This window comes from Alligator mississippiensis, chromosome 14, assembly GCF_030867095.1.
Source record: "Alligator mississippiensis isolate rAllMis1 chromosome 14, rAllMis1, whole genome shotgun sequence".
Classification (NCBI taxonomy): Eukaryota; Metazoa; Chordata; order Crocodylia; family Alligatoridae; genus Alligator; species Alligator mississippiensis.
The window spans coordinates 20,386,664-20,408,976 of record NC_081837.1 but is presented as its reverse complement, the minus strand read 5'-3'; the positions used below and the strand labels follow the sequence as shown (position 1 = coordinate 20,408,976).

The following is a 22,313-nucleotide window of genomic DNA, read 5'->3' as shown; positions in this document are numbered from 1 at the left end:
CGCGGTGAGCGAAGCATTTGCAGAAGAGTTACAAAGAACAAACACTTGCCCTTATCTGTTCTACTCTACAGAGCCAGCAATTCTCCACAAAACGGTTATGTCATCTTATAACTAAAATAATCAAAGTTTAAGGCATATATTTTTTCTGATTCCACAGGACCCAGCGTGTGCCTTAAGAAGGCTATAGGGGTCTGATCAACCTCTGGTCTCTCCCCGTCGCTGAGCGCGATCCCTCGATGAACCCCTTCCCTGCGCACTTATTCCACGGAGCCTAGCAAACTTCGTGTGTGTGTGTATCCAGAGCTCTTCTCCGAGTTGTTTTCTCCGGTTGAGTCAATGGGTTCGTGATTTTAGAGCCTTCAGCCGGATTGGGCTAGAGTTCACGAGGTTAGAACTCTTGTCCACTCTTCTTTCCTATTTGTAACTGCAACTCAAGCAAGTTTTCCTGCCTGCACCGTGACCATCTACGGTGTAAGTAAAATAATCTTTAATCAACCGCTATGCATCCGTGCCTAATTCTAGTCCGCCGGCCTGCATTCCCCAACCCGCATGCCAGGGCTGCTGGCCACAGCCCGCCGCGCGCCCCCGAGGGCCTCAGACTGCTCCCGGCCTGCACACTCGTGAGTAAGCTACCTGAGCTCCACCAAGATATATAGTTTGCTGTAACTCAGATGCGAGATCAAAGGCTACCCCAGCCACAGGAGTTTGCTCAATGGGATTTCTCTGTCAATGCTCTACCCTGTACCCTAATCTAACCCTACCCCTGTAACCAATAAAGTTCTCCTTTATTCCTAGGGTGGGAGACTTATTGGGAGTGGGTCTAGATTATGCCTTGGGTCCCCTTGGTTCGGCTGACTAAGGGAGACCACTACTTGTGCTTCTGACTGAGGGAAGCATCCCAACTTCTTGAAGTGAATCAGGTCCCCTTGAGGGCTACTAGGCCTGTGTTTCCCAGAGTGCGCAGAGCCCGAATTAAGTCCAGAGCTCTGGGTGGTGGCAGCAGAAACCCCAGGCTAGCGGGTGTGCTCCAGGAAGGGGGTTGGCCAGACGTGACGCACTCCCAGGGAGGCACTCGGAGCCTGGAAGGTGGTGGGGTGAAGGGAGGTGGGTGGCTCAATGCAGGAGCACTCCTTACTGGGCCGCCACAGCCCCGCTCACCGATGAGTTTGTAGGCAGCCACAAGATCACCTCTCAGCTTCATCTGGCAAAGGCTGAAGAGATTCAGGTCTCCCAATCGGTCCACATAGGGTTTTTTCTGTAGACCTTTAACCAGACAAGTGGCCCTCATCTGAACCCTCTCCAGGCCATCCACATCCCTCCTGAAGTGCAGTGCCCAAAACTGGATGCAGTACTCCAGCTGGGGCCTGACCAATGTAACATAGAGCGGAAGTATCACCTCCCGGGACCTACTTGTGATACACCTACTTGTGCAAGAAAGTGAAGGGGAAAAACAAAATGGTTCCAGTCTGCCATTTTGTTTGTGAGCGAGTCATGTAGCCAGGTCATGACCTTGCTGTTACAGACTGGTTTAAACTAGTTTTTTTTTTTTCTCCAGTAACAAGTTGAAGACATGTGCAGACTTGTCTGCGTCATGGCTAATGTTGATTGGTTTATACTATTGCTATGCTTATGATGTCACATTTTCTATATTACCCCCTCACTGCCTATGTTCAGAGTCAGACCTCATGGCAAAATTCTGAATTTGTGTATGACGCTGACCAGGAATGCTTTCTTTATTAAACTAAGTCTTAAAACTTCAGTTGGCCTGTTCATCTGAGCCTCCGCTCAACGAACCCGGGGACGAAGTTTTCCCCTACAGTTTTCTGGTGTCAGCAGTGCGATTGCGGCGGAACACCGGGTTGGCAGCTTGAACAGTCTGGTGATACAACTGACACCCGTGGCACCAAAACTCAGAGATAAGAGATCCTAATTAAAAAAATCTCACTTAACGGGTCTCAGTTTTCCCTAGTCTGGACAAGTAATGTCTTCTCGGCGGTAAGCGCTCCCTACGTTACTTTTATAAGTATAAGACTTAGTTTATTTTATCTGACTGACTGAAAGATACTTTATTTGAAACTGACTTAAAGATTTGAATCTGACTGACTTGGGATCCTGACAGGTAGACTGTTCTGATTTTGTCTGGGGACGCCTAGACTTTTCTCTGTTTATCCCTTTGCTACTGGCCTCTAACGGTCTGTCCTGATAACTCTGATTTATATTTGAGAGATTGTCTTGTGTCCTTCCCTTGTGTCTGGTTCATGGGCAGCCACCCCAAGTTGGCCGCTTGCGAGCCAATCTTGAAAGCAAGGGCTCGTGTTCCAGTTTGTGCATCCTTTTGTGTCTCTGGCACCGGGCATCGCTCTGATGAACCCGTTTCCCCTTCCTCTTGTGTCTCAGGTAAATCTCTCCTGGTTCTGTTATATTATCCTGGCAATGGATCAAAGATCCTCTTGCCCAGACCCAAAAACACCTTTGGGGTATATGTGTAAGGAGTATGGAACTAAATTGGGTCCAAAGAAGCAAAAGCGCTTAGTTAAATTGGCACATGCTTGGAATGGTTATACCTATGAAAACCCTGGGTTACAGTTTCCTGATAAAGGAACCTTTGATCCCGATAAATTAAATTACCTGAGGGGATTCTTAGAGATACCTAAGCCAAAGCAGATGAAATATTGGTACCTATGGGATAATGAAGCTTCAAAAAGAAAACAAAAATCTATTGAGACTAGTCTCAGAGACTCTAATGATAAATTAAAAAGGCAATTGGCTACATTAAAGGAGGAAAAATTGGCTCAGCCTCCTATAAAAGAGAAAAACCCTAGTGTTCCACCAGCTCCAAATGGCCCTCCAACATATAAAAACCTTTACCCTATTATGCCGGCGCCCAACTTTACCCGCACCCAAGAAGATACAGAAGACCTACTAGATTCCTAGGTACCTAGTCCTGTTCCTCCTCCTCCTGCCCAAATAGTCAACCCTGCTCCTCCTGCTGCTGCAGCTAGCTGTTCACCCACAGAGCCACCAGCAAGCCTGCTTTCTCCCCCAGCTTCAATTAATTTAGACTCCGATGATGATGGCCTACCTAGTATGCGAGAAGTTAAGAAAAATTTAAAGGCTGAATTAAGACCCTTATACAAGGTGAAGAATATCCAAAGAGGTTCAAATGGGCAGACTGTAATAACCCTATATGCCCAAGAGGGAGGAAGATTGATTGTGACCACCTTCGGAGACCCGCAGTATTTTAAGTCAACTGTTCTCTGCCCATTGCGACAATACCCGCCTCAAATACCAGGAGGCCAATGGACTGTAGTTCATGTCCCTTGGACTGCTAGTGATATCACTACCTTTTGTAATACCTTTCCAAAACTCAGAGAAAGCCCTACTGATTTTAGAGATAAATTGCAGCAGGTCTTTAGTATTTACAGTCCCACTGTGTCTGATGTAAACTGGCTCTTAAATAGTCTGTTAAATCCAGAACAAAAATGACTCCGAATTGCAGAAACTAGGAATATTCCGGATGGCACCCTTTGGCCACAAAATGATTACAATTATGAAGAAAATCAAGGACTGCAAAATTTGAAAAATGCTAGAGCTACTTTGCTAAACGCCATTACCAGAGTAGCTCAGACTCATGTAGATTGGACAAAAGTAGAAATTGGCAAACAAAATCCTGACGAGCATCCAGCAGATTTTCAAACTCGACTTTGTGCAGCAATCCAAAGACATACCAGCATTGATCCTGCTGCAGACAACATGCGAGGGTTGATTGTTACCACCTATGTAAAGAATTTACAGCCGAAGTTACAAGAAAAATTACAGCAGTTGGTTCTAGGCTGGAAAGGAAAACAAATGACTGAAATTGTTCAGGCATGTATCGATTTATGGGAACAACAGCAGGCGGAAAAGGAAAAAAGAAAAGAACTTAAGACTAACCTAATGGCTTTGAAAATTCAAAATTTAGAACAAAAACGGCGTACTGATCCTCGCCCATACGCCCAACCTCACAAAGACTTTTATCCTGGGGCCCCAACGTCCAATCAGAGCTCTCACCCAAATTTTAGCTTCAGACCAAGTGCACCTCCTTTTCAGCTGCGTTCCCAACATGGACTGCGTCCAGATGATATTTGCAATTATTGCAAGCAAAGAGGACATTGGAAAACAAACTGCCCAAACCGGCCTCAACCAGTCCGCTCTCTAGCTTTCCACTCTCCAAACCCCCCCCAATGACGGTTTTCAGAGACTTCTGTATCTCCTGATTGTGCCTTGCTAAATTCTCTTGTAAAAGCCTCTGAAGACGCTAGTGTAACCATAGTGGTCAATGAACAACCTCATGATTTCTTAGTAGATACGGGAGCCTCTATGTCCACTATAAAGTGTGAGGAAGCTAAGGAACTTGTGCCTACAACTAAAATAGTTAATGCAATTGGACTAGGGGGTCAGGTCATTCCACATGTATACGCTAACCCTGCTCTAGTTAAAATAGGACCTCTGTCTGCTGAACATGCCTTTTTGTTAAGTCCTACTGCTCCGGTAAACTTGTTAGGAAGAGATTTGCTGTGTAAATTAGGTGCCACAATCTACTGTTCCCCTGAGGGTATATATTTAGATCTGCCTTCTGATCAGACCCCAAATTTAATGCTCTTGTTCTCTACAGACCCTGAGAATAACCAAATAGATGGAGACTCCTCCAACTCTCCATCTCTTTTGGACGTTCCAGAGTCCTTGTGGGCTTCCCACCTCAATGAAACGGGGAAACTCTTGAACATTGAGCCAGTTCAGTTAACATACAATGCATGCAAACCTTTTCCTGCAATAGAACAGTATCCCCTTTCCCGCAAAGCTGAAGAAGGTATCGCCCCGGTCATTGATGCTCTTTTGCAACAGGGTGTTTTAATCCCAACTCGCTCTCCCTGTAACACTCCTATCCTACCCGTGAAAAAGCCAGGGAAAACAGATGAGCATGGAAAACCTGTTTATCGTTTTGTACAAGATTTAAGAAAAATTAATCAATTTGTTGTCCCTTCTCATCCTGTTGTGCCTAATCCCTCTACCATCCTTAGCATGATTCCCGCCTCTGCTACTTTTTTTTCTGTTGTTGATTTACGTTCTGCTTTTTTCTCCATCCCAGTACACCCTGACTCCCAATTTCTTCTTGCATTTACCTACAAAGGAAGGCAATATACGTAGACATGTTTGCCTCAAGGGTTTACTGAAAGCCCTTCTATATTTTCTAAAGCGTTAAAAAAGGATTTAGATACTATAATTTTGCCTTGTAACTCAGTACTTATTCAGTATATTGATGATCTTATAGTTGCCTCGGAAACTGAAATTGCCTGTGTTACAGATACAATTCAGCTCCTGAAATGTTTAGCCCAACAAGGTCATAAAGCTTCTAAAGCTAAGTTGCAGTTTTGTCAGCCAAAAGTTATATATCTAGGGCACGAAATCTCCAAAGGACATAGACATCTAACTGCAGATCGTATTTCTGCTGTTCTTTCTCTCCCCAGACCCACTACCAAGAAGCAGCTCAAAGGATTTTTAGGCTCTGCATCTTATTGTCGGCAATGGATACCTAACTTTTCTTTACTAGCTAAACCCTTAAATGAGCTTACAAAGGATGATTCTCCTAATAACCCTCTCCCGTGGACTGAGCACCATGAACAAGCCTTTGTTAACCTAAAAACTGCACTAGCCTCTGCACCAGCATTGGGACGCCCTGACTATGATAAACCCTTTACACTATACTGTCATGAAAGAGAAGGTGTTGCTACTGGAGTCCTAACCCAACCTTTTGGTTCTTCTTACAAACCAATTGCTTACTTTTCTTCCTTGCTTGACCCTGTTGCTTTAGGATTTCCACCTTGTTTGCGTGCTGTAGCTGCTGGTGCATCACTTTTAGAAAAATCAGCAGCTATAGTGTTAGGGTCTCCCCTTACCCTTGCTGTTCCCCATGCTGTCTCTGCCTTGTTAAATTGCAGGAAAACTCAACACTTGTCCTCTCCAAGGTTATCTTCTTATGAACGCACTATTCTAGCTGCTAATAATGTTACTATTGTTCGTTGTAATGTTTTAAACCCTGCTTCTCTTTTACCTTTACCGCACGATGGAGATACTACTGCATTACTCAGACAGATCAGGTATTTACCCCGCGTCCACATCCCAGAGATACACCTCTAGTTAACCCTGATTGTATTTTTTTTTGTAGACGGCTCATGCAAAAGAGACGTGACTGGGCAACTTCGTGCTGGGTTTGCCGTATGTTCACCACATGCAGTCATTGAAGCTCACAGTCTTCCTGGTATCCGGAGCGCGCAACAAGCATTGTGGATTCCTTACCTCTTCTGGGTCTCCTATTTCTCATGCTCCTTTAATTAATGCCTTGCTGGATGCTATTTTACTCCCTAAACAGATTTCCGTTATGCACTGTAAAGCTCATACAGGAGGTTCTGATGATGTGAGCCAAGGAAATGCTTGTGCAGATAAACATACGCAGCATGCAGCCCTTGATGGTACCCCACTTGCCAGTCCCTTTTGTTTAGTCCTTGATCTTTCAACCTCTAACATTTCTCTTCTCCAGGATGCAGCTCCAGAATCCGAAAAACATGCGTGGCTTTCTGCCGGCTGTATCTTACATTCTGATACCTTGTGGAAGTCTCCTGACGGGAGCATCATTGCCCCTAAAACCCTTGTCCCTCATCTTGCACGCGCATCCCATGAAATGGGACATGTGTGCAAAAGGGGGGTAGCAGAAAACATTTTAAGATACTGGTACGCACCCACTATACATGCAGTAGCGAAAAGGATCTCACAAACTTGTGCGATATGCTTGCAACATGGAATTAGCAAACCCACATATGTCCAGGCTAGTGCCACTCCCTGGTCTTATGGACCATTTCAAAACTTACAAGTAGATTTCATTGATTTACCGCCTAGCAAAGGGTTCAAGCATGTCCTTGTTATCGTGTGTCACTTCAGTGGGTGGACAGAAGCTTACCCCACTAGAAGAGCAGATGCAGTCTCTGTAGCAAAGGAATTAATGACCGAATTGATTCCACAATTTGGCATACCACTTACATTAGATTCAGATCAGGGACCGCATTTTACTTCTCAAATCCAAAAGGTTCTTAGTAAAGCTTTAGGATTTTCATGGCAATTTCATACACCCTATCATCCAGCAAGCTCAGGGAAGGTAGAACGCATTAACCAAGATATTAAATCAAAATTACCCAAACTTTGTAAACAAACTGGACTTTCTTGGCCTGACATTCTTCTGATTGTGCTAATGCACCTCAGGAACATGCCTAATAGAAAACATGGACTTACGCCATATGAAATTTTATTTGGTAGACCTATGAACGTGGGTTTAAACCCTATCATAGAGATTAAAGCAGTAGATCTGTTAGAAGGTCATGAAAGTGTGTTAAGTTATTGCAAAGGACTCATGAAGACTTTCAAAGCTTTATTTCCACAGGTCAGTGCAGCTTTACCCATTCCAACTGATGTTCCCTGCCATGCTTTGAGACCTGGTGAATGGGTTCTAGTAAAGGAATTTTGCCGAAAAGACTGCCTGCAACCCATACTGCCGTAAAGGTTGATGGAAGATCTGCCTGGATACACACATCTCATTGCAAAAGGACATTAACACCAAAGAAAGAAGAACAAATCAACCCAGAACCAGCCCAGCTGGAATTAGATCCCACTCAAAAGGAAACTGAGGAAGAAGGTCTTCAAGAAACGAGTGCAGATACCCCTCACCTTGTTGCACCCCCTCACAACTATAACCTTCGTCCTAGAAGACAAGCCAAGAAAAGGTAACTAATCAGTGTTATTAACACCAAGGTGAACTCAGACAACGAAACCCAGAAGAATTGCCTGCAGAGGCAAACCAAACAATACTTGCCAACATGACTGTTAAGTTTATTATGGCTACAGTGCTACTTAATGTAGCCGTATTAGGTGCCCCTAACACATACCTTGGTCTGCTACAAAAGGTATCAATAGCCCTAAACGTCTCAGATTGCTGGGTGTGTGGTCTTAGTCCTAGGGCTCATAGCGAAGGATTTCTTATGATACCTCGCCCCTTGAGTTTAGAAAGTTTAACTGTGCGGTGGGCAGACCCAAATAATGCCACTTGGACTGATGCAAGGTACCTTACGGTGATTTCTTTACAGGGAGAAATGTGTTGGGTACACAACTACTCCCAACAAAATTTTTATTCAGTGGGAAATAGTAGTTGTAAACATTATGATATGGGAAAAGGAGTGTGGATGAACAATCATACTAAAGAGAGAACATGGTGCCAAAGTTTTAATGGATGGTATAGCCCAAATAACCAGATTAGCGGAACTGGAGCAATATCCTGCAAACCAATGAAGTGGTCACGTATCACCATATGGGAATGTTTTATTTTAGGAGGCCATTGCTATAGAGATGGCACCATAAAGTCAGCATCTCCTGACAGTTTGGGAAGGCCATCTCCTATTGGAGGTCGGTTTACCCTAGACTGGTATGAAGGCTCCTTTAGTAATAACCAGGCCCTGCAAGGAACCTATTGGGTATGCGGGACTAAAGCCTACCATCAGCTACCACCAAATTGGTTCGCATCTTGTTATCTAGCCTGGCTAACCCCTCCAGTCAGAGTTACAAAAGTTCTGCCTCCAGGGCATCACCGAAATAAAAGAGAAAGCCCCGAGAGAGCAGATTGAGAACGAGATGCGATAGCTACCCTTGAAACTTATAAAAATCCTTCAACCGTGGGAAAATGAATAGGGTGTTCTGTAGCAGGAATATTTCCACTAGTTACCGGTCCAGCTGTCTCCTGTTTGGGAAGATATACCCTGCAACTACAAGCGGTAGTTGAAATATTGGCCCTAGAAACTGAAACTGCCATAACCAGTCTGGGAAACGCTATAAAGATCATAGCCCGAAATCAAGATAATTTACGACTAATGGTTATGCAGAACCGATTAGCCCTTGACTATGTTTTAGCATCTGAAGGGGGTGCCTGTGCTGTAATAGGCCAAGAGTGTTGCACTTATGTAAATAGTACCTTTGACTTAGTAGAAAACCAAGTTAATAATGCGATGGTTCATGCTGCAAAAGCCGCTGAAGCAGCCTTCGTTCCCAAAGTTTCTTCAGTAGATTGGTTTGCTTGGTTAGATCCTAGGGGATTATTCAAAGGTCTGCTTGGGAAAATAATGTCTGCTTTGTGTATGGTTTTAATTTTAGGGTTAAGTTTGTATGTGATTGTGCAGCTAGTTTTATGTTGCACAAAGTTGTGTGTTAAAAAGGCTGAACAAACTATCTAAAGAAATGGTTAAAAACATGGTGTTAGAACTAAGAAATAATCAAATAAAGCAAGAGAAACTATGGACAGACCTGTGCCAAATAGAAATAGAGTGATCCTCCTTCGGAAGGATCAAATGGGTGAAATGAAGGGGAAAAACAAAATGGTTCCAGTCTGCCATTTTGTTTGTGAGCAAGTCATGTAGCCAGGTCATGACCTTGCTGTTACAGACTGGTTTAAACTAGTTTTTTTTTTTCTCCAGTAACAAGTTGAAGACATGTGCAGACTTGTCTGAGTGATGGCTAATGTTGATTGGTTTATACTGTTGCTATGCTTATGACGTCACGTTTTCTATATTACCGCCTCACTGCCTATGCTCAGAGTCAGACCTCATGGCAAAATTCTGAATTCGTGTATGACACTGACCAGGAATGCTTTCTTTATTAAACTAAGTCTTTAAATTTCAATCGGCTGGTTCATTTGAGCCTCCACCCAACGAACCAGGGGACGAAGTTTTCCCCTACACTGCCCAAGGGAGCCCATCGCCCCAGACGCACTTTCTTTCCCCAGGAGCTGAAAGGCCCCTGCGGGTACCGGCACCAGCAGGTGAGTGGGTTCCAGTGGGGCGGGGGGCTGTGAGGAGACCATGTGGGCTAGGTGATGGCTGCATGGCGGGGTGGACCAGAGGGACAATCCTGGGGTTGGGGGATGGAGGACAAAGGCAGGGACAGAGGGACAGATGGGGCAAGAGGTGGCTCCATCGCAGACAGATGGGCAGTGGCGTGAGGCCTCTCTAACCTGCACGGTCTCCTTTGCTGCAGCTGGAGCTGAAGGTGCTGCGGGCCCACCTGGCAGCCCAGGAACAGGACACAGAGGTACTCCTGTCCCGGTAGGTGTGGGGCTGGGAGGGACCGGGCTGTTCCCGGGGTGTGGCGCAGGGCTTGGGGCTGAACCCAGGGCCCGTCCCTGCTTCTGCGCGACTCTCTCTTTGGGGAAGGGCTGTTTTGTGGGACGGCGTCGTCAGTCTCCCTGAGCCCAAAAATGTGTTTTGTCACCACAGTGCTTGGCAAAGGGAAGAGGAGCTCCTGGTGAGTTTGGTGGGGCTGAGGCCGGCAGGGCCGTGGGGCAAGGGAGGGAGCAGGCTGAGGCTGAGCTTGGCCAGCTGGGTAAATCCAAGAGGATGTGAAAGCAGGGAACAGAGTCCTGGCACCTTGCATGTGGGGACAGGTGGGGCCTGGCTGGTGCCTCAGGCTGTGTCGCTGTTGGGTGCTGAGGCCTGATATGCTCGGTGCAGCCATGGGCATGATGTGATGGGCTGGGGCGATTCTGGTGCAGACTCAAGTGGAGGAGCTCAGGAGGGAGAATTGCGCCCTGGTGCTGGCCCTCCAGGGGCAGAGGAAGTAGGGCCATGACATGGAGGACCGCCCCATGGAGGTGAGCCTGCCCTGTATGCCCCTGCCCAGGGAGAGGGGGAGTGTGTGTGTGCCTGTGTGTGCCCAGGGAAGGCTGTGCCCCACTGTACCAGGCCTGCACTCGAGGGGCCGGGTGCTGCCCTGGCTCTGTGGGTGGAGGTCTTGTGTGTGCAGTGCTGGGCACCATGTGAGCCTTGCGGGTGTCACACTGTAGGACTGGTGGGGTGATAGGTCTGTGCTGCACCGACCTCCCCTGCTTCATGGATGGCTGTCCCCTGCCATAGCCACCCCCCATCCTCTGCCAGGGGCCAGCTCTGGGCCAGGGGCTTGCATTTTGTCCTCACTGCCGTATGCTTTCTCCTTTGCAACAGCCTCCCGTGGAGGGGACAGCGGAGGTGTGCTGCCCAGCCTGGGAGGCATAAGTGGGGCACAGAGAGGGGAGTGTGAGGTGCGGGGCCCTCATGGGTAACTCATGGGCGGTGGGGCAGGCTCTGCAGTGCTGCAAGTGGTGCTTCTCACATCTTGGGGGCTTGTTCCTTCCCGGGTGCTGGCGGGGATGAATTCAGTCTGGGATCCATTTCTGACCAGTTCCTTTCTGTGCAATCAGGAGCATTAGCACCCACCAGGACAAGGGGGCAGGGTCCCAAGTGCATGCTGGGACCCAGACCATCCTTCCCCCAAGACCAGAAGCCAGCACCCAGGCAGAGGGCCCCCACCTGGTGCACACCAGCACCCAAACCAGGGCCCTCTGCCTGGGTGATGTGGGTGCACAGAGGCTCGCTGTCCAAATCCAGGAGGACACAGGGAGAGGTATGGTGCTTTTCATGTTGTCAGGGTATGGGGGCACTGGGGGTGTCACACACAGTGTTTCCACTGCAGGGCAGGCTGGCGGGGCTGGGATCCAGGGTGTTTGCAGGTCGGGGAGGGCCTGTTGGTCTTGAATTCAGTCCATGACCCATCTCTGAGCAGTTGCTTCTTGTGCAATCAGGTGGAAACGCCCCTCCAAGATCATGGAGCAGGGGACACAGACCGCTCCTCTTCCCCCTACAATGGAGGCCAGCACCCAGGCAGAGGGCCCTAGACACGGGGACACCTCCACCCAGTGTAGGGCCCTCTGCCTGGTAGATGTGGGCTGTGACCCCCCGCCACACTTGTCAGTGAAGACAATTGAATTTCAAGGTCCAAAAAAACCGGGACAGCGTGAAAGGTACGATGCTTTCCCTAGTTTGTTTTGCCTTTTTTAAAAAATGTTTTCTGTTCCAAGACATATGAGCCAGATCCAAGAGTTAGTCCAGTTGTGTCTATGCAGATGGCAGGCAGGAACCAGGGCTAGGCGCAGGCAGCATAGGGAGGAAGGGAGATGGATGTGATAGGACGCCCAGGGCTGGTCCCTGGTGCGGAGGCAGTGATGGAGAGAGGGGAGGCCTGGGCATGGGGTGGCGGCAGTGGCCGGAGCCTGGTGGTTTGGGGTGAATGCGAGGTGACCAGTGTCTCTGCCTCCCATCCCCAGGCCTGACACTGTGGCGGAGGGGAGGAGGGGAAGGTCGGGGGCAGCCAGAAGCTGAGTGTCCCCCCTGCACCCCAGCCAGCCCCAGGCCTGAGGGGCTGCCCCTCCACCAGCCCACATGATGACCGGGTGCCCCCTGCCTCCAGGCCGCTCAGGATGACCTGTCCTGCCTCCGCCAGGGCCCTAGTGCCCCGGACAGACCGGCTATCTCCTGAGTTGGCCCCTCATTGCCCACCTCTGGGCCCTAAGGTTTGAGCTCAGCGCTATGGTCCAGGCCAGGCCTGCTGGGACAGAAACCCCGCTGAGCCACGTTCAGAGCCACATCCTGCTCCCTGCTGCGGAGATGCTCCTTTACCCCGTGGTTGTTCCCGGGGGTGAGCGGAGGAGCCGCACACTGAACTTTCCCTGACTCTGCCCTTCTCCCGCAGGTTCCAGCTCACCTGGCTGCTCCCCTGCTGCTTCACCCAACGGAGGTGAAGCCCTGCACTCCTCCCCTCCCCGCCCACCCCTGTTGTCCCCTCCCTACGTCCATCGTCCCCTGCCTGATCTGGGATGGGCCCAACTGGACTGGCTGACGTGTGGAAGAGAGACGTATTGGTTCTGTGACATGATTCTCTTCTCCTGCTGCCAAGAGGAACCCCTCTCCAGGAAACCTCTGCATTGCAGGGTCTGACCCAAGACTGGGAGGAGATGGCTGCTCTCCACAGTATGCTCTCCCTGCACAATAAGCAGGGCGAGGGACTGGAGTCTCCAGTAACTTGCATAGGTTGTCTCACTGCACCAGGGCAGCTTTGGCTTTCACAAGCAGCTTTGAAGGTCCAGTCATCAGTTGGGATGCCTCTGTCCCTGCAGATAGCCCTTGACATTCCGAGCGCTTTCGAAGCCAAGCCCCAAGTGTCTTCCATGGGAGAAAGATGCAAAATCGCCCCAAGCCTTCCAACAGATGAATGAGTCTGAAATGTGGTGTTGCACTTCCATGGTACTTGTAAGATCCTAGAAAGACCAGCAATGAACTGCAGCATACCACAAGTACCTGAAGACTGGGGTTGTGAAGGAAGCAAGAAAATGGCAGGTTTTGTGACATGCACAAGGGAGAACCCAGATGTGATTTACTTGCCTAGTGTGCTGGTGTGGGAAATATGCTAAGATGCATGCCAGCTGTGGGGTTCCCTCCTGGGGAGCTGCCTTTCCTTCAGGAACCTGTGCAAAACACCAGCCTGCCAAGAACAAGACTACCCAGCTAATCTGTCATCGTTACGGCGGTGCCAAACTCTGCCTGCAAATGCGTGCGAGTAGTTCCCGTCACTTGTCTCTAATTGTGATCTAGTCATCTTTCCCATTTATAGCTGTTTCCACTGTTTTCAGATGCCTGTTTTCTTGCTGGGCTTGCCAGTTTTTGGAGGATGGCCTGCAGCTTTAGACCATTTGTCTGATGGTGTTGTGACATAACATCAGTACATTAGGCCAAATTTAGTGCTGCTGTGCAAGACCACCATCACGTCCCAGGACAGGTGTGCCTGCGTGACATTCTTTGGCCCTGAAATCATTCTGCAGTTGGTAAAATCCTCAGGGCTGTTCAGAACAGGATGAGCAAGCCTCTGTTTTCATAATCCTTGTATGCTTCTGGCATCCCATGGGTACAGCCTGGAAGTCTGTAGAGCTCCTTAGCTCAAGTGTCTTCTCACAGTTACAATCCACCTCTATTTGTCTCTCACCTGAGATGCTAGTACTGTCCAGTAGAAAGATGATGTCATTATCCATAAGGGTCTGCCATAGTTTAAGTCACAAGTGCTAGCTGTACTATCAATTATTATCTGATCTGTACATGCTAGTTGTAGACATGGATGCGCCACATTACATCAGATATATTCTAACCCTATGTTTCTATTCAGCGATATGCCTTCATCTAATACTGCAATTTCTGTCAGGCCTTGTGAGCTGAGCAGTCACTTTTTGGGTGGGAGCCCAAGGATGCCTATATACTGTAGGAAGCAGTCTTGGTAATTCAGTCGGCGGCAGTCCTAGTAAGCAGGGTTGACCTAGGTTCCCTTCATGGTGCCAGGGGGCATTGAGCTGCTGTTGTGAATTGTGGAGCTGAGCTACCACCTGTGTGGCCATTAAAGAGCTTTTGCCGGTTTACGTGAGAGTAACCCCCATGCCATGGCCAGGCTCTGCTTTGGGTAACTACAGTCTGAAACCTGGGTCCCCCAGGAGTTTCAGTTTGATGCAACATCCTTTTTCCCTTATTGTCCCTTGTCGCTGAGCTTTGTATCATTGCAGTTGGCTGCATCCACAGGGGCAATGGTAGCTCGCCAGTAGGTGATGCGATTCATGTCTGAAGTTGGTGAGCCCATATCATCCTGAAAATGATTTGGGATGAACAACAGCTGTTTAATTGTAAAGCTCTGCCCAGTGCCCCGAGTTTTCAAGATGACTTCCTCTGGGATTCGTGCACAGAACCCACATCTCGCGTCAGAGACAAACTGCAGGCCTACAATGACACTGCCATGGAAGAGGTTTACCCTTTTGTGTTTTTCAGCTCAGTTATAAGTATAAAAAGATCCAGGCAAGCATTGTGTCCTTTTACCACAGATAACTGTCCCCTTAGTCAGGGAATGCGTCACACACTCAGCTGAAAAAAAAGAGTACTGTTTAAAATGATATCCAGTAGATTTGAATTAGAAAAATAGATTTGTACTAGAAAACCCAATAGATTTTTATTAGAAAAATGCACCCCAGAAAGTTAACTTGTTTTCCCTCTATTTTTATGCTTTTATGCCTTTGTTTATGTAAAGGGTCCTTGGCATAGGTGAAGGTTGCTGGCTTGAGAAGTTGGGGGCCAGGAGAGGCGGGCTGGTCAGCTGAGCAGCCACGTTTCACTTTTGGCTTGGAATGGTTTTTATTTGACAAGGCAAAAATATGCTGTCGCAGGGCACCTCGGTGCCTGCTCCTAGAGAGTGGAAACTGCCAGGGAGAGAGAGAGCGAGCCCTGGCAGGACATAACGAGCCCAGCTGTGGGTTGTCAGGGATAGAGCACCGCTGCGGGTTGCCGGGGCATCTAGGGAGGGCCAGCTGTCTGCAGGAGGCAGGGCCTGGTCCTTATAAAGCCCAGGGCTGAGGCCAGGCTGAGCAGCCGGAGGGGCAGGGGCAGGGGCAGGGGCAGGGGCAGGGGCAGGGGCAGGGGCAGGGGCTCGGGCTCGGGCTCGGGCTCGGGCTCCTGGAGCTAGGATGCGAGCATTACAGGAACCGCTCTAGCTGGGTGAAGGATGGCAGCCTGGAGAGGTTTGAGCACCATGGTTCTGCCAGGAGGCTTTGTGTTTGAGTTATAGCCAGGAGGCTCGAGTTTATGTTTGGCTTTGATATTACACCGGTGGTTTGGGTGAGGCTATAGTAGTAGGAGGAGGCTTCATAGGGACGCACAGGGGGTGGGACCCTGGCGCCAGTGAGGGCGCAGTATTCTAAGGGGGAACCCCAGTGGTATGGGAACCCCGGCACCAGTGAGGGCACAACTTGCAGGGTGCGTAGACCCCAGCCCCAGAGAGGGGCGGCTTTGAGAAGCCCCAGCACGGGCACGACAAGCCCCAGAGGGGGGGCAGTGTTATTAGGAAGCCCAATAGGGGCCCAGCGAGCCCTAGAGAGGGGGCAATATTATTAGGAAGCCCAGTGCGGGCGCAGGGAGCCTCTGAAGAAGGACTAGTGCGGCAATAAACCCCGGAGCAGGGTGGTGCGCTGCGGTTGCCCCCAGCGAGAGGGGGTAGTGGCGCGGTGAGCCCTGGGAGAAGGGGGTAGCAGTGCGGTGGGCCCGAGAGTCAGGGGGTGTTGCCGAGAAGTCCCCAGAGTGGGCGCAGAGAGCCCCAGACAGGGGGCTGTATTTTAGAAGTCCGAGTTCGGGCGACATTGCAGGGAAAGCCCCAGGAGGGGGCACTATTGTAAAGGCCCCAGACAGGGGGCAACACTATAGAGAAGGCCCCAGAAAGGGGCAACATTACAGGGAGGCCCCGAGTGGGCTCAGAGAGCCCAAGAGAGGGCAGTACAGCAGAGGAGGCCCCAGAGAGCGGGCGAGAGTACGTAGAGGAGGCCCGAGAGACAGGCAGTATATATAGAGAGAGACATACCAGCGTCTATCCCATCAGCGAGGCTTGGGGCGTGGTATTAGGGGTTGGTAGGAGCCACGCGTAGCCCATAAGGCTAGGGTGCCTGGACAGCACCCAGTATACACGGAGACCCCTGGTGGGTCCAGGAGAACGCAGGGACGGAGGTCCCAGCTAACCGTGCCTAGGAGATGTAAGGCAGCCTCCCAATATATACTGAACATGAAAGACGTGGTGGGCGAGAATAGAGGGTGCCCTTGGGCCAAATAGGCATGGAGAGGGGGCCTTAAGGAGACCACAGCCCTCCTGGAGGACCCCGCCGTGACATATGCGATGAATAAAATAAAGGCACATGTGGTGCTGTCGAGGGGATCTGATGGGGCAGTTGTTTTTATTTCAGTAGGCTGCAGTCCTGCCTCAGACCCTGCCCGTCATTGCCTCTCCAAGCTCCTGGGATAAGGGCAAAGTCAGTGAAGTGTATAGGAGTGCATCTTGGTCCCCCTAACCTCTATGGGAAATTTTCTTTTGACTCTGTAAAAACATGACCTTTGGGTTTGTCCTCAAACAAAATCAGTCCCTTCTCCAGTTCCTGCCCAGGATTGTCTCTGAACCCTCCTGCAGATAACCTGGGCCTTCCTGCGCTGTTGCATGTGAGGGCAGGCTGGGCAGCTTGCTGGGAAAACCTGCAAGGCCAGACACTGGGCACAGCACAGGTAAGTGAAGGAAGACCTGCTGTTCTGGATCAGCACATGAGAGCTCAGGTGGCTCTGCTTGTACGTGCTGGGCCGATATACCGCACATCCGGTCCTTCTCAGCTGGTTGATATGATCACTGCACATCTGCCATAATAAACTCCTGCAAGTGTTTGCAGCCATGTCATTTGCACCCGTGTCGTTTTATTGGCTGGTGGAGGGCCTGGGGGCAGAAACAGGTAATCTGGTGGCCACGCCAGACAAGAAAGCAGATATTTTCAACAGTTTCTTTGCCTCTGTTTTCCTGAACAGGGACCAGGATATCCCACCTACCAGATGTAGGGACAATCTTGGGGATAGCTTTATCAAGCCTTCAGTCAGTGCAGATGTAGTTAGGGATCTTCTGGAAGGGCTTAAATCTGCAGGTCCAGATGCCCTCCACCCAACGGTGTTGAGGGAGTTGTCATCGCGGAGCCTTTGGCCTGGCTGTTTGAGCATTCATGGTCATCTGGCCAGGTGCCGAGGGATTGGGAAATGGCTAATGTTGTCCTATTTTTAAGAAGGGGAGGAAGGAGGACCCAAGTAATTATAGGCCAGTAAGCCTCACCTTGGTGCTCGGGAAGCTCTTGGAGAGAATCATCAAGGAGCACATCTGTGGGGGCCAGCAGGGGAGATCATGCTCAGGGGCAATCAGCATGGCTTCACCAAAGGCAGGTCCTGCCAGACCAACCCTGATTGCCTTTTATGACCAAGTAACTAAATCCTTGGATGATGGTGTCATTGTGGACGTAGTCTTTCTGGACTTGAAGAAGGTCTTTGACACTCTCTCACCCCATTCTCATCTATAAATTAAGTGACTGTGCATTGATGCATGCACAGGTGGATGGGTAAAACATTGGCTGATGGGGCGCACCTAGAGAGTAGTGGTGGACGAGTTGTACTCAAACTGGTAGATGTGAGCAGTGGGGTACCCCAGGGCTTGGTCTTTGGGCCCGCACTGATGGGGTAATAAGTAAAGGGCCTATGTGGTTCTTACTTTCAGGAAGCAGAAGGAGGAACGGGGTAATTATAGGCTGGTTAGTCTCACCTCTCTCCTTGGCAAGACCTTTGAGAATATTGTTAAGAATCCCATTTGTGAGGGACCAGCAGGTAAAATAATGGTAAGGGGCAATCACCATGGGTTTATAGCAGGGAGATCCTGCCTGACTAGCCTGGTTTCATTTTATGACCAGGTCACAAAATGCTTGGCTGAAGGAAGAGAGGTAGATGTTATTTACTTAGATTTTAAAAAGGCCTTTGACACAGTGTCACAGCCAATTCTGATAAATAAACTAAACAGTTGCACTGTAGGTTATTACACAGTTCGGTGGGTAGAAAATTGGCTTATGGGACACCCCCAGAGAGCGGTGGTGGCCGGGTCAGTTTCTACCTGGAGAAATGTGGGCAACGGAGCCCCCAAGGCACTGTCCTGGGACCAGTACTGGGGCCCAGACCATCCTGCCCCCAAGACCAGAAGCCAGCATCCAGGCAGAGGGCCCCCACCTGGTGCACGCCAGCACCCAAACCAGGGCCCTCTGCCTGGGTGACGTGGGCACGCAGACAGAGGCTCGCCGCTGTCCAATTCCGGGAGGACACAGGGAGAGGTATGGTGCTTTTCATACTGTCAGTGTGTGGGGGAACTGGGGGTGTCGCACGCAGCGTTCCTGCTGCAGGACAGGCTGGCAGGGCTGGGAGCAGGGGTGCAGAGAGGCTGCTCCTGGCAGGGGAAACATCATGTATCTGGGTCCATGAAGGCAGTTTTCCTTAAGTGTTTCAGGGGGAAACTGTTCTTCTGGTGTGGTTTAGTACCTGCCAAGGTGTTGGGGCTTAAAGCCCACTTTATAGAAATGGGAGGCTCCTCCCTTGCATGCTTCTGCGGTCATATGGCTGAGGGCAGGCAAAACTTGGGGGCATCCAACCCCCAAGCCTCTGGGCTTGGGCCTGCACGTAGGATAACTGCCAAAAGACTTTGGAAATATCTGAAGCCCTTGGTGAGGGTGGAGGATGTTTGCCGGTGTAGGGCCACTAATGGGTCTGGGCTGACTCGCTGATCTGTACTTCATTTGGCTGATTTGGCTTGGAATATAAAAACATTCTTTAAAAAAGAAAGTGTGCCTCAAAGAATGCTAAAGCGGTTTTGTTGACATGGCCTTTTGCCACAGCTAGCCAGCGCTGCAATGGCTTTTCTCATGCTAAACGCTTCCTGCCATTTTTGTTGGGATCTTTCTGCTTTGTAAAGAAATGGACCATATCTACATCCTAAGTTAGGCCTAGGGCCAGGGAGCCAAGGTGCTGTGGAATTGTCCACATATAGACAGGCCCCCAACCAAAAATATTAAGACAACTGTGTCCTAGAGAAGGCAGGCAGCCTGAGTCTCATTTCCTCCCTTACTGTGTTCCCTGTATCATGGAGCCATGCAGGTGCTTTCCCTAGCCTTGGTGTAAGGCAGAGCAATATCCAAGCTATAGTAAGTGAATGAGCTGCTTCCAAAGGCTCCCCTAGACCCAGGACAGAAGGTCTTGCCTACAGCATAGGAGATTCAGTGGGAGCGTCTACACGTGCCTTTCGGGGGCAAAACTCCTGGGTGCATGTGTGCAAGCACATCCAGATGACAGCACACTGAGCCAAGTCACAGCAGCACTAGCTGGCAGGGCCAACCCGGCTCTGGGGCACCTGGCACTGGGCACCAGGGCCCTGACTCTACCCCTGCTGCCAGCCCCAGCCCTACCCCAAGCACTCATGTGTGAGCAGGGCCAGGAGGAGCAGGGCCCAGACCAGGGCGGTCATGGTGCACTGTTTCTGAGCACCCTAGTGTTGCACAAATGCTAGTTTCGTGCCCCTGGAGGCTTGTCCAATTTACCTCAAGGAGAGAGTCACACACTCAGGCTGGGTCCAACTCGAGTTTATTGTTTGCAAACAAGTTCGACAGAGGAGCTCAGCTGCTCAAAGCAAAGTCGACCCCGAGCCGTGCCCGAGGTTCCATTTTTATAGCTAACATGAACAATAGATTCCAGCGTGGCAATTTGTAATTGGTTACATTTTTCTGCAAAGTTTAGTACATGCGTAGTCCTAACACGGAACTGCGGCAAACAGGCCTGCCGCATGCGCAGTTCAAAGAGGAACTGCAGCAAAATTAATGCCTTTTAGTAACCTTGTATCTTGGTGTAACTCTAGGGCAATGAGCAAGTATGATGGTTGTAACATGAGTTATGTGCAGAGCAAGAGTTAATTTGTGTGTTCCAACAGGAGGCCTTGAGTCTTATCATAAGCGAGCGTTTAGCCAGACTGTTCCTTATTATGACACTGCTTTTCTACTGTAGGAAAAAAAGCAGTTCACAGTTTAACCATTAGACCTTGTGCAGTTTGCACAAAGGATCATGAAACATTTTTACCACACTAGGGCAGGATCGAACTAAGCAGGATCAAACTGGGATTTTCCTAGAGGGAGTGTGCCAGGGCCAGGCCAGGGGAGGCTGGGACAGGTGAGAGGGCACGTGTACCTATCTGTCCCTGGGCTTACCCTCCCTGTACCTGCTGGGGAAGCCTGGGCAAGTTCTTTTGGATTCGCCATCACGCTCCTTTGGATGTGAGCACAGTTTGTGGTATATGGCATGTACCTTCAAGGGGCAGCAATGGGACCACCCAGTCTCTCGCTGTGATGCCCTGCGGGTGCAGTTTGTGGTGGTGGGTAGTTGTAGTTCTCCCTACATGATGTAAGCATGTGAGTTGATGACTCCTGTTGCTAATCAAGACAAAGCTGTTTCCCACCCCACCAGTCTCTGCTGAATGGTTACTTGAGCAGGACCCCAAAGGCATGGAGGTCTGAGTGAGTCCCCCATCCCTGGGAGCCAATGGCATATAACAAACCACTGGGAATGAGTGGTCATTCCTTAAGAAGATGATCCTCCAAGCCCAAAGGGTGACAGCCCCAATGCGAATCAAAGGGGGCAAGAGTGCTCAAAAGCCCCCATGGCTCACCAAAGGCATTCAGGAGCATCTGAAAGCTAAAAAGGAGGGCTACACCCAGTGGAAGGGAGGGGCCATCACCAAGGAGGATTACACCTCCATTGCTCGATACTGTAGCGGGGCTGTTAGGAAGGCCAAGACGGAGACAGAACTAGCAAACCCAGATCAAAGATAAGAATTAGTCCTCTTTTAAATACATACTGGGTAGAAGACGGTACCAGGTAACGTGGGGCCCCTGCAGGACACGCTTGGCAATCTGGTGCTTGCACCAGATGATAAAGCTGACCTCTTTAACAAATTCTTTGCCTCCATTTCTCTGAGCAGGGACTGGGACATCCCCCCACTGGGATCCCGGGTGGACTCAGGAGAGGCACTGCCAGGCCTAGGGTCAGGGAGGACCAAGTTAGGGAATTTCTGGAGGGGCTGCACATGTTCAAAGCAGCAGGTCCAGAAGATCTCTGCCCCAGAGTGCTGAGGGAATTAGCAGGGGTCATTGCGGGAGCCCTGGCACAGCTTTACGAGCACTCGTGGTGCTCTGGCCAGGTGCCAGAGGATTGGAAAAGGGCCAATGTGGTCCCCATTTTCAAAAAAGGAAGGAAGGAGGACCCAGGAAACTAGAGGCCCATTAGTCTTACCTTGGTCCTCAGGACGCTCTTATCCAGGAGCACATCTGTGAGGGACCAGTAGGGGAGATTATGCTTAAGGGCAACCAACATGGGTTCATTACAGGTAGATGCTGTCAGACCAACCTGGTTGCCTTCTATGTCCAAGTCACAAAATCCTTGGACGCAGGTGTCATAGTGGACATAGTCTTTCTGGACTTTAGGAAGGCCTTCGACACTGACTCTCACCCCATTCTCATCCAAAAATTAAGCGACTGTGGCATTGATGCCTGCACAGTCAGGTGGGTCGCAAATTGGCTAGAGGGACCGCACCCAGAGAGTGGTGGAGGACGGGTCATTTTCAACCTGGAGGGACGTGGGCAGTGGGGTCCCCCAGGACTCGGTCCTCAGGCCCGCACTGTTCAACATCTTCATCAGCAACTTGGACAAGGGGGTGAAAAGCACCTTGTTCAAATTTGCAGAGGAGACCTGGGACCTGGAGCTGGGAGGTGGGGACTTACCTGAGACAGGTGGTAACAACCAACCGCTGGGATCCCCAGGGCCCAGCTCTAGGAGCCCTGCCTGGCCCCAGGGCTTGGGGGGCCGCCAGCCCTGCATCATGGGGAGATGGGAACTCACTGCACAGAGGTCTGAGTCAGTCCCCCATCCCGGGGACCCAGTGGCATAGAGCAAACACTATAAGGTGTCACAAGTGAC

General features: G+C 50.0%; 1 protein-coding gene across 5 annotated transcripts; it reads left to right on the top strand.

The window, feature by feature from the left end:
• Window positions 1-5,866: 5,866 nt before the first annotated feature.
• LOC132244764 (uncharacterized) lies at window positions 5,867-15,346 on the top strand. Of its 5 annotated transcripts, XM_059717193.1 has the most exons (7): window positions 5,867-9,892; window positions 10,108-10,175; window positions 10,347-10,374; window positions 10,622-11,146; window positions 11,306-11,508; window positions 11,687-11,905; window positions 12,634-15,346. In XM_059717193.1, exon 1 carries the CDS (start codon window positions 6,269-6,271, stop codon window positions 7,586-7,588), a length of 1,320 nt encoding a protein of 439 aa, XP_059573176.1. In that variant the 5' UTR covers window positions 5,867-6,268; the 3' UTR covers window positions 7,589-9,892; window positions 10,108-10,175; window positions 10,347-10,374; window positions 10,622-11,146; window positions 11,306-11,508; window positions 11,687-11,905; window positions 12,634-15,346. The 5 variants fall into 5 exon arrangements, with proteins under 5 accessions (XP_059573176.1, XP_059573175.1, XP_059573177.1 ...); XM_059717192.1 differs by having other exon boundaries at window positions 10,347-11,146; XM_059717194.1 differs by having other exon boundaries at window positions 10,108-10,720; window positions 11,070-11,146.
• The last annotated feature ends 6,967 nt before the right edge of the window (window positions 15,347-22,313 follow it).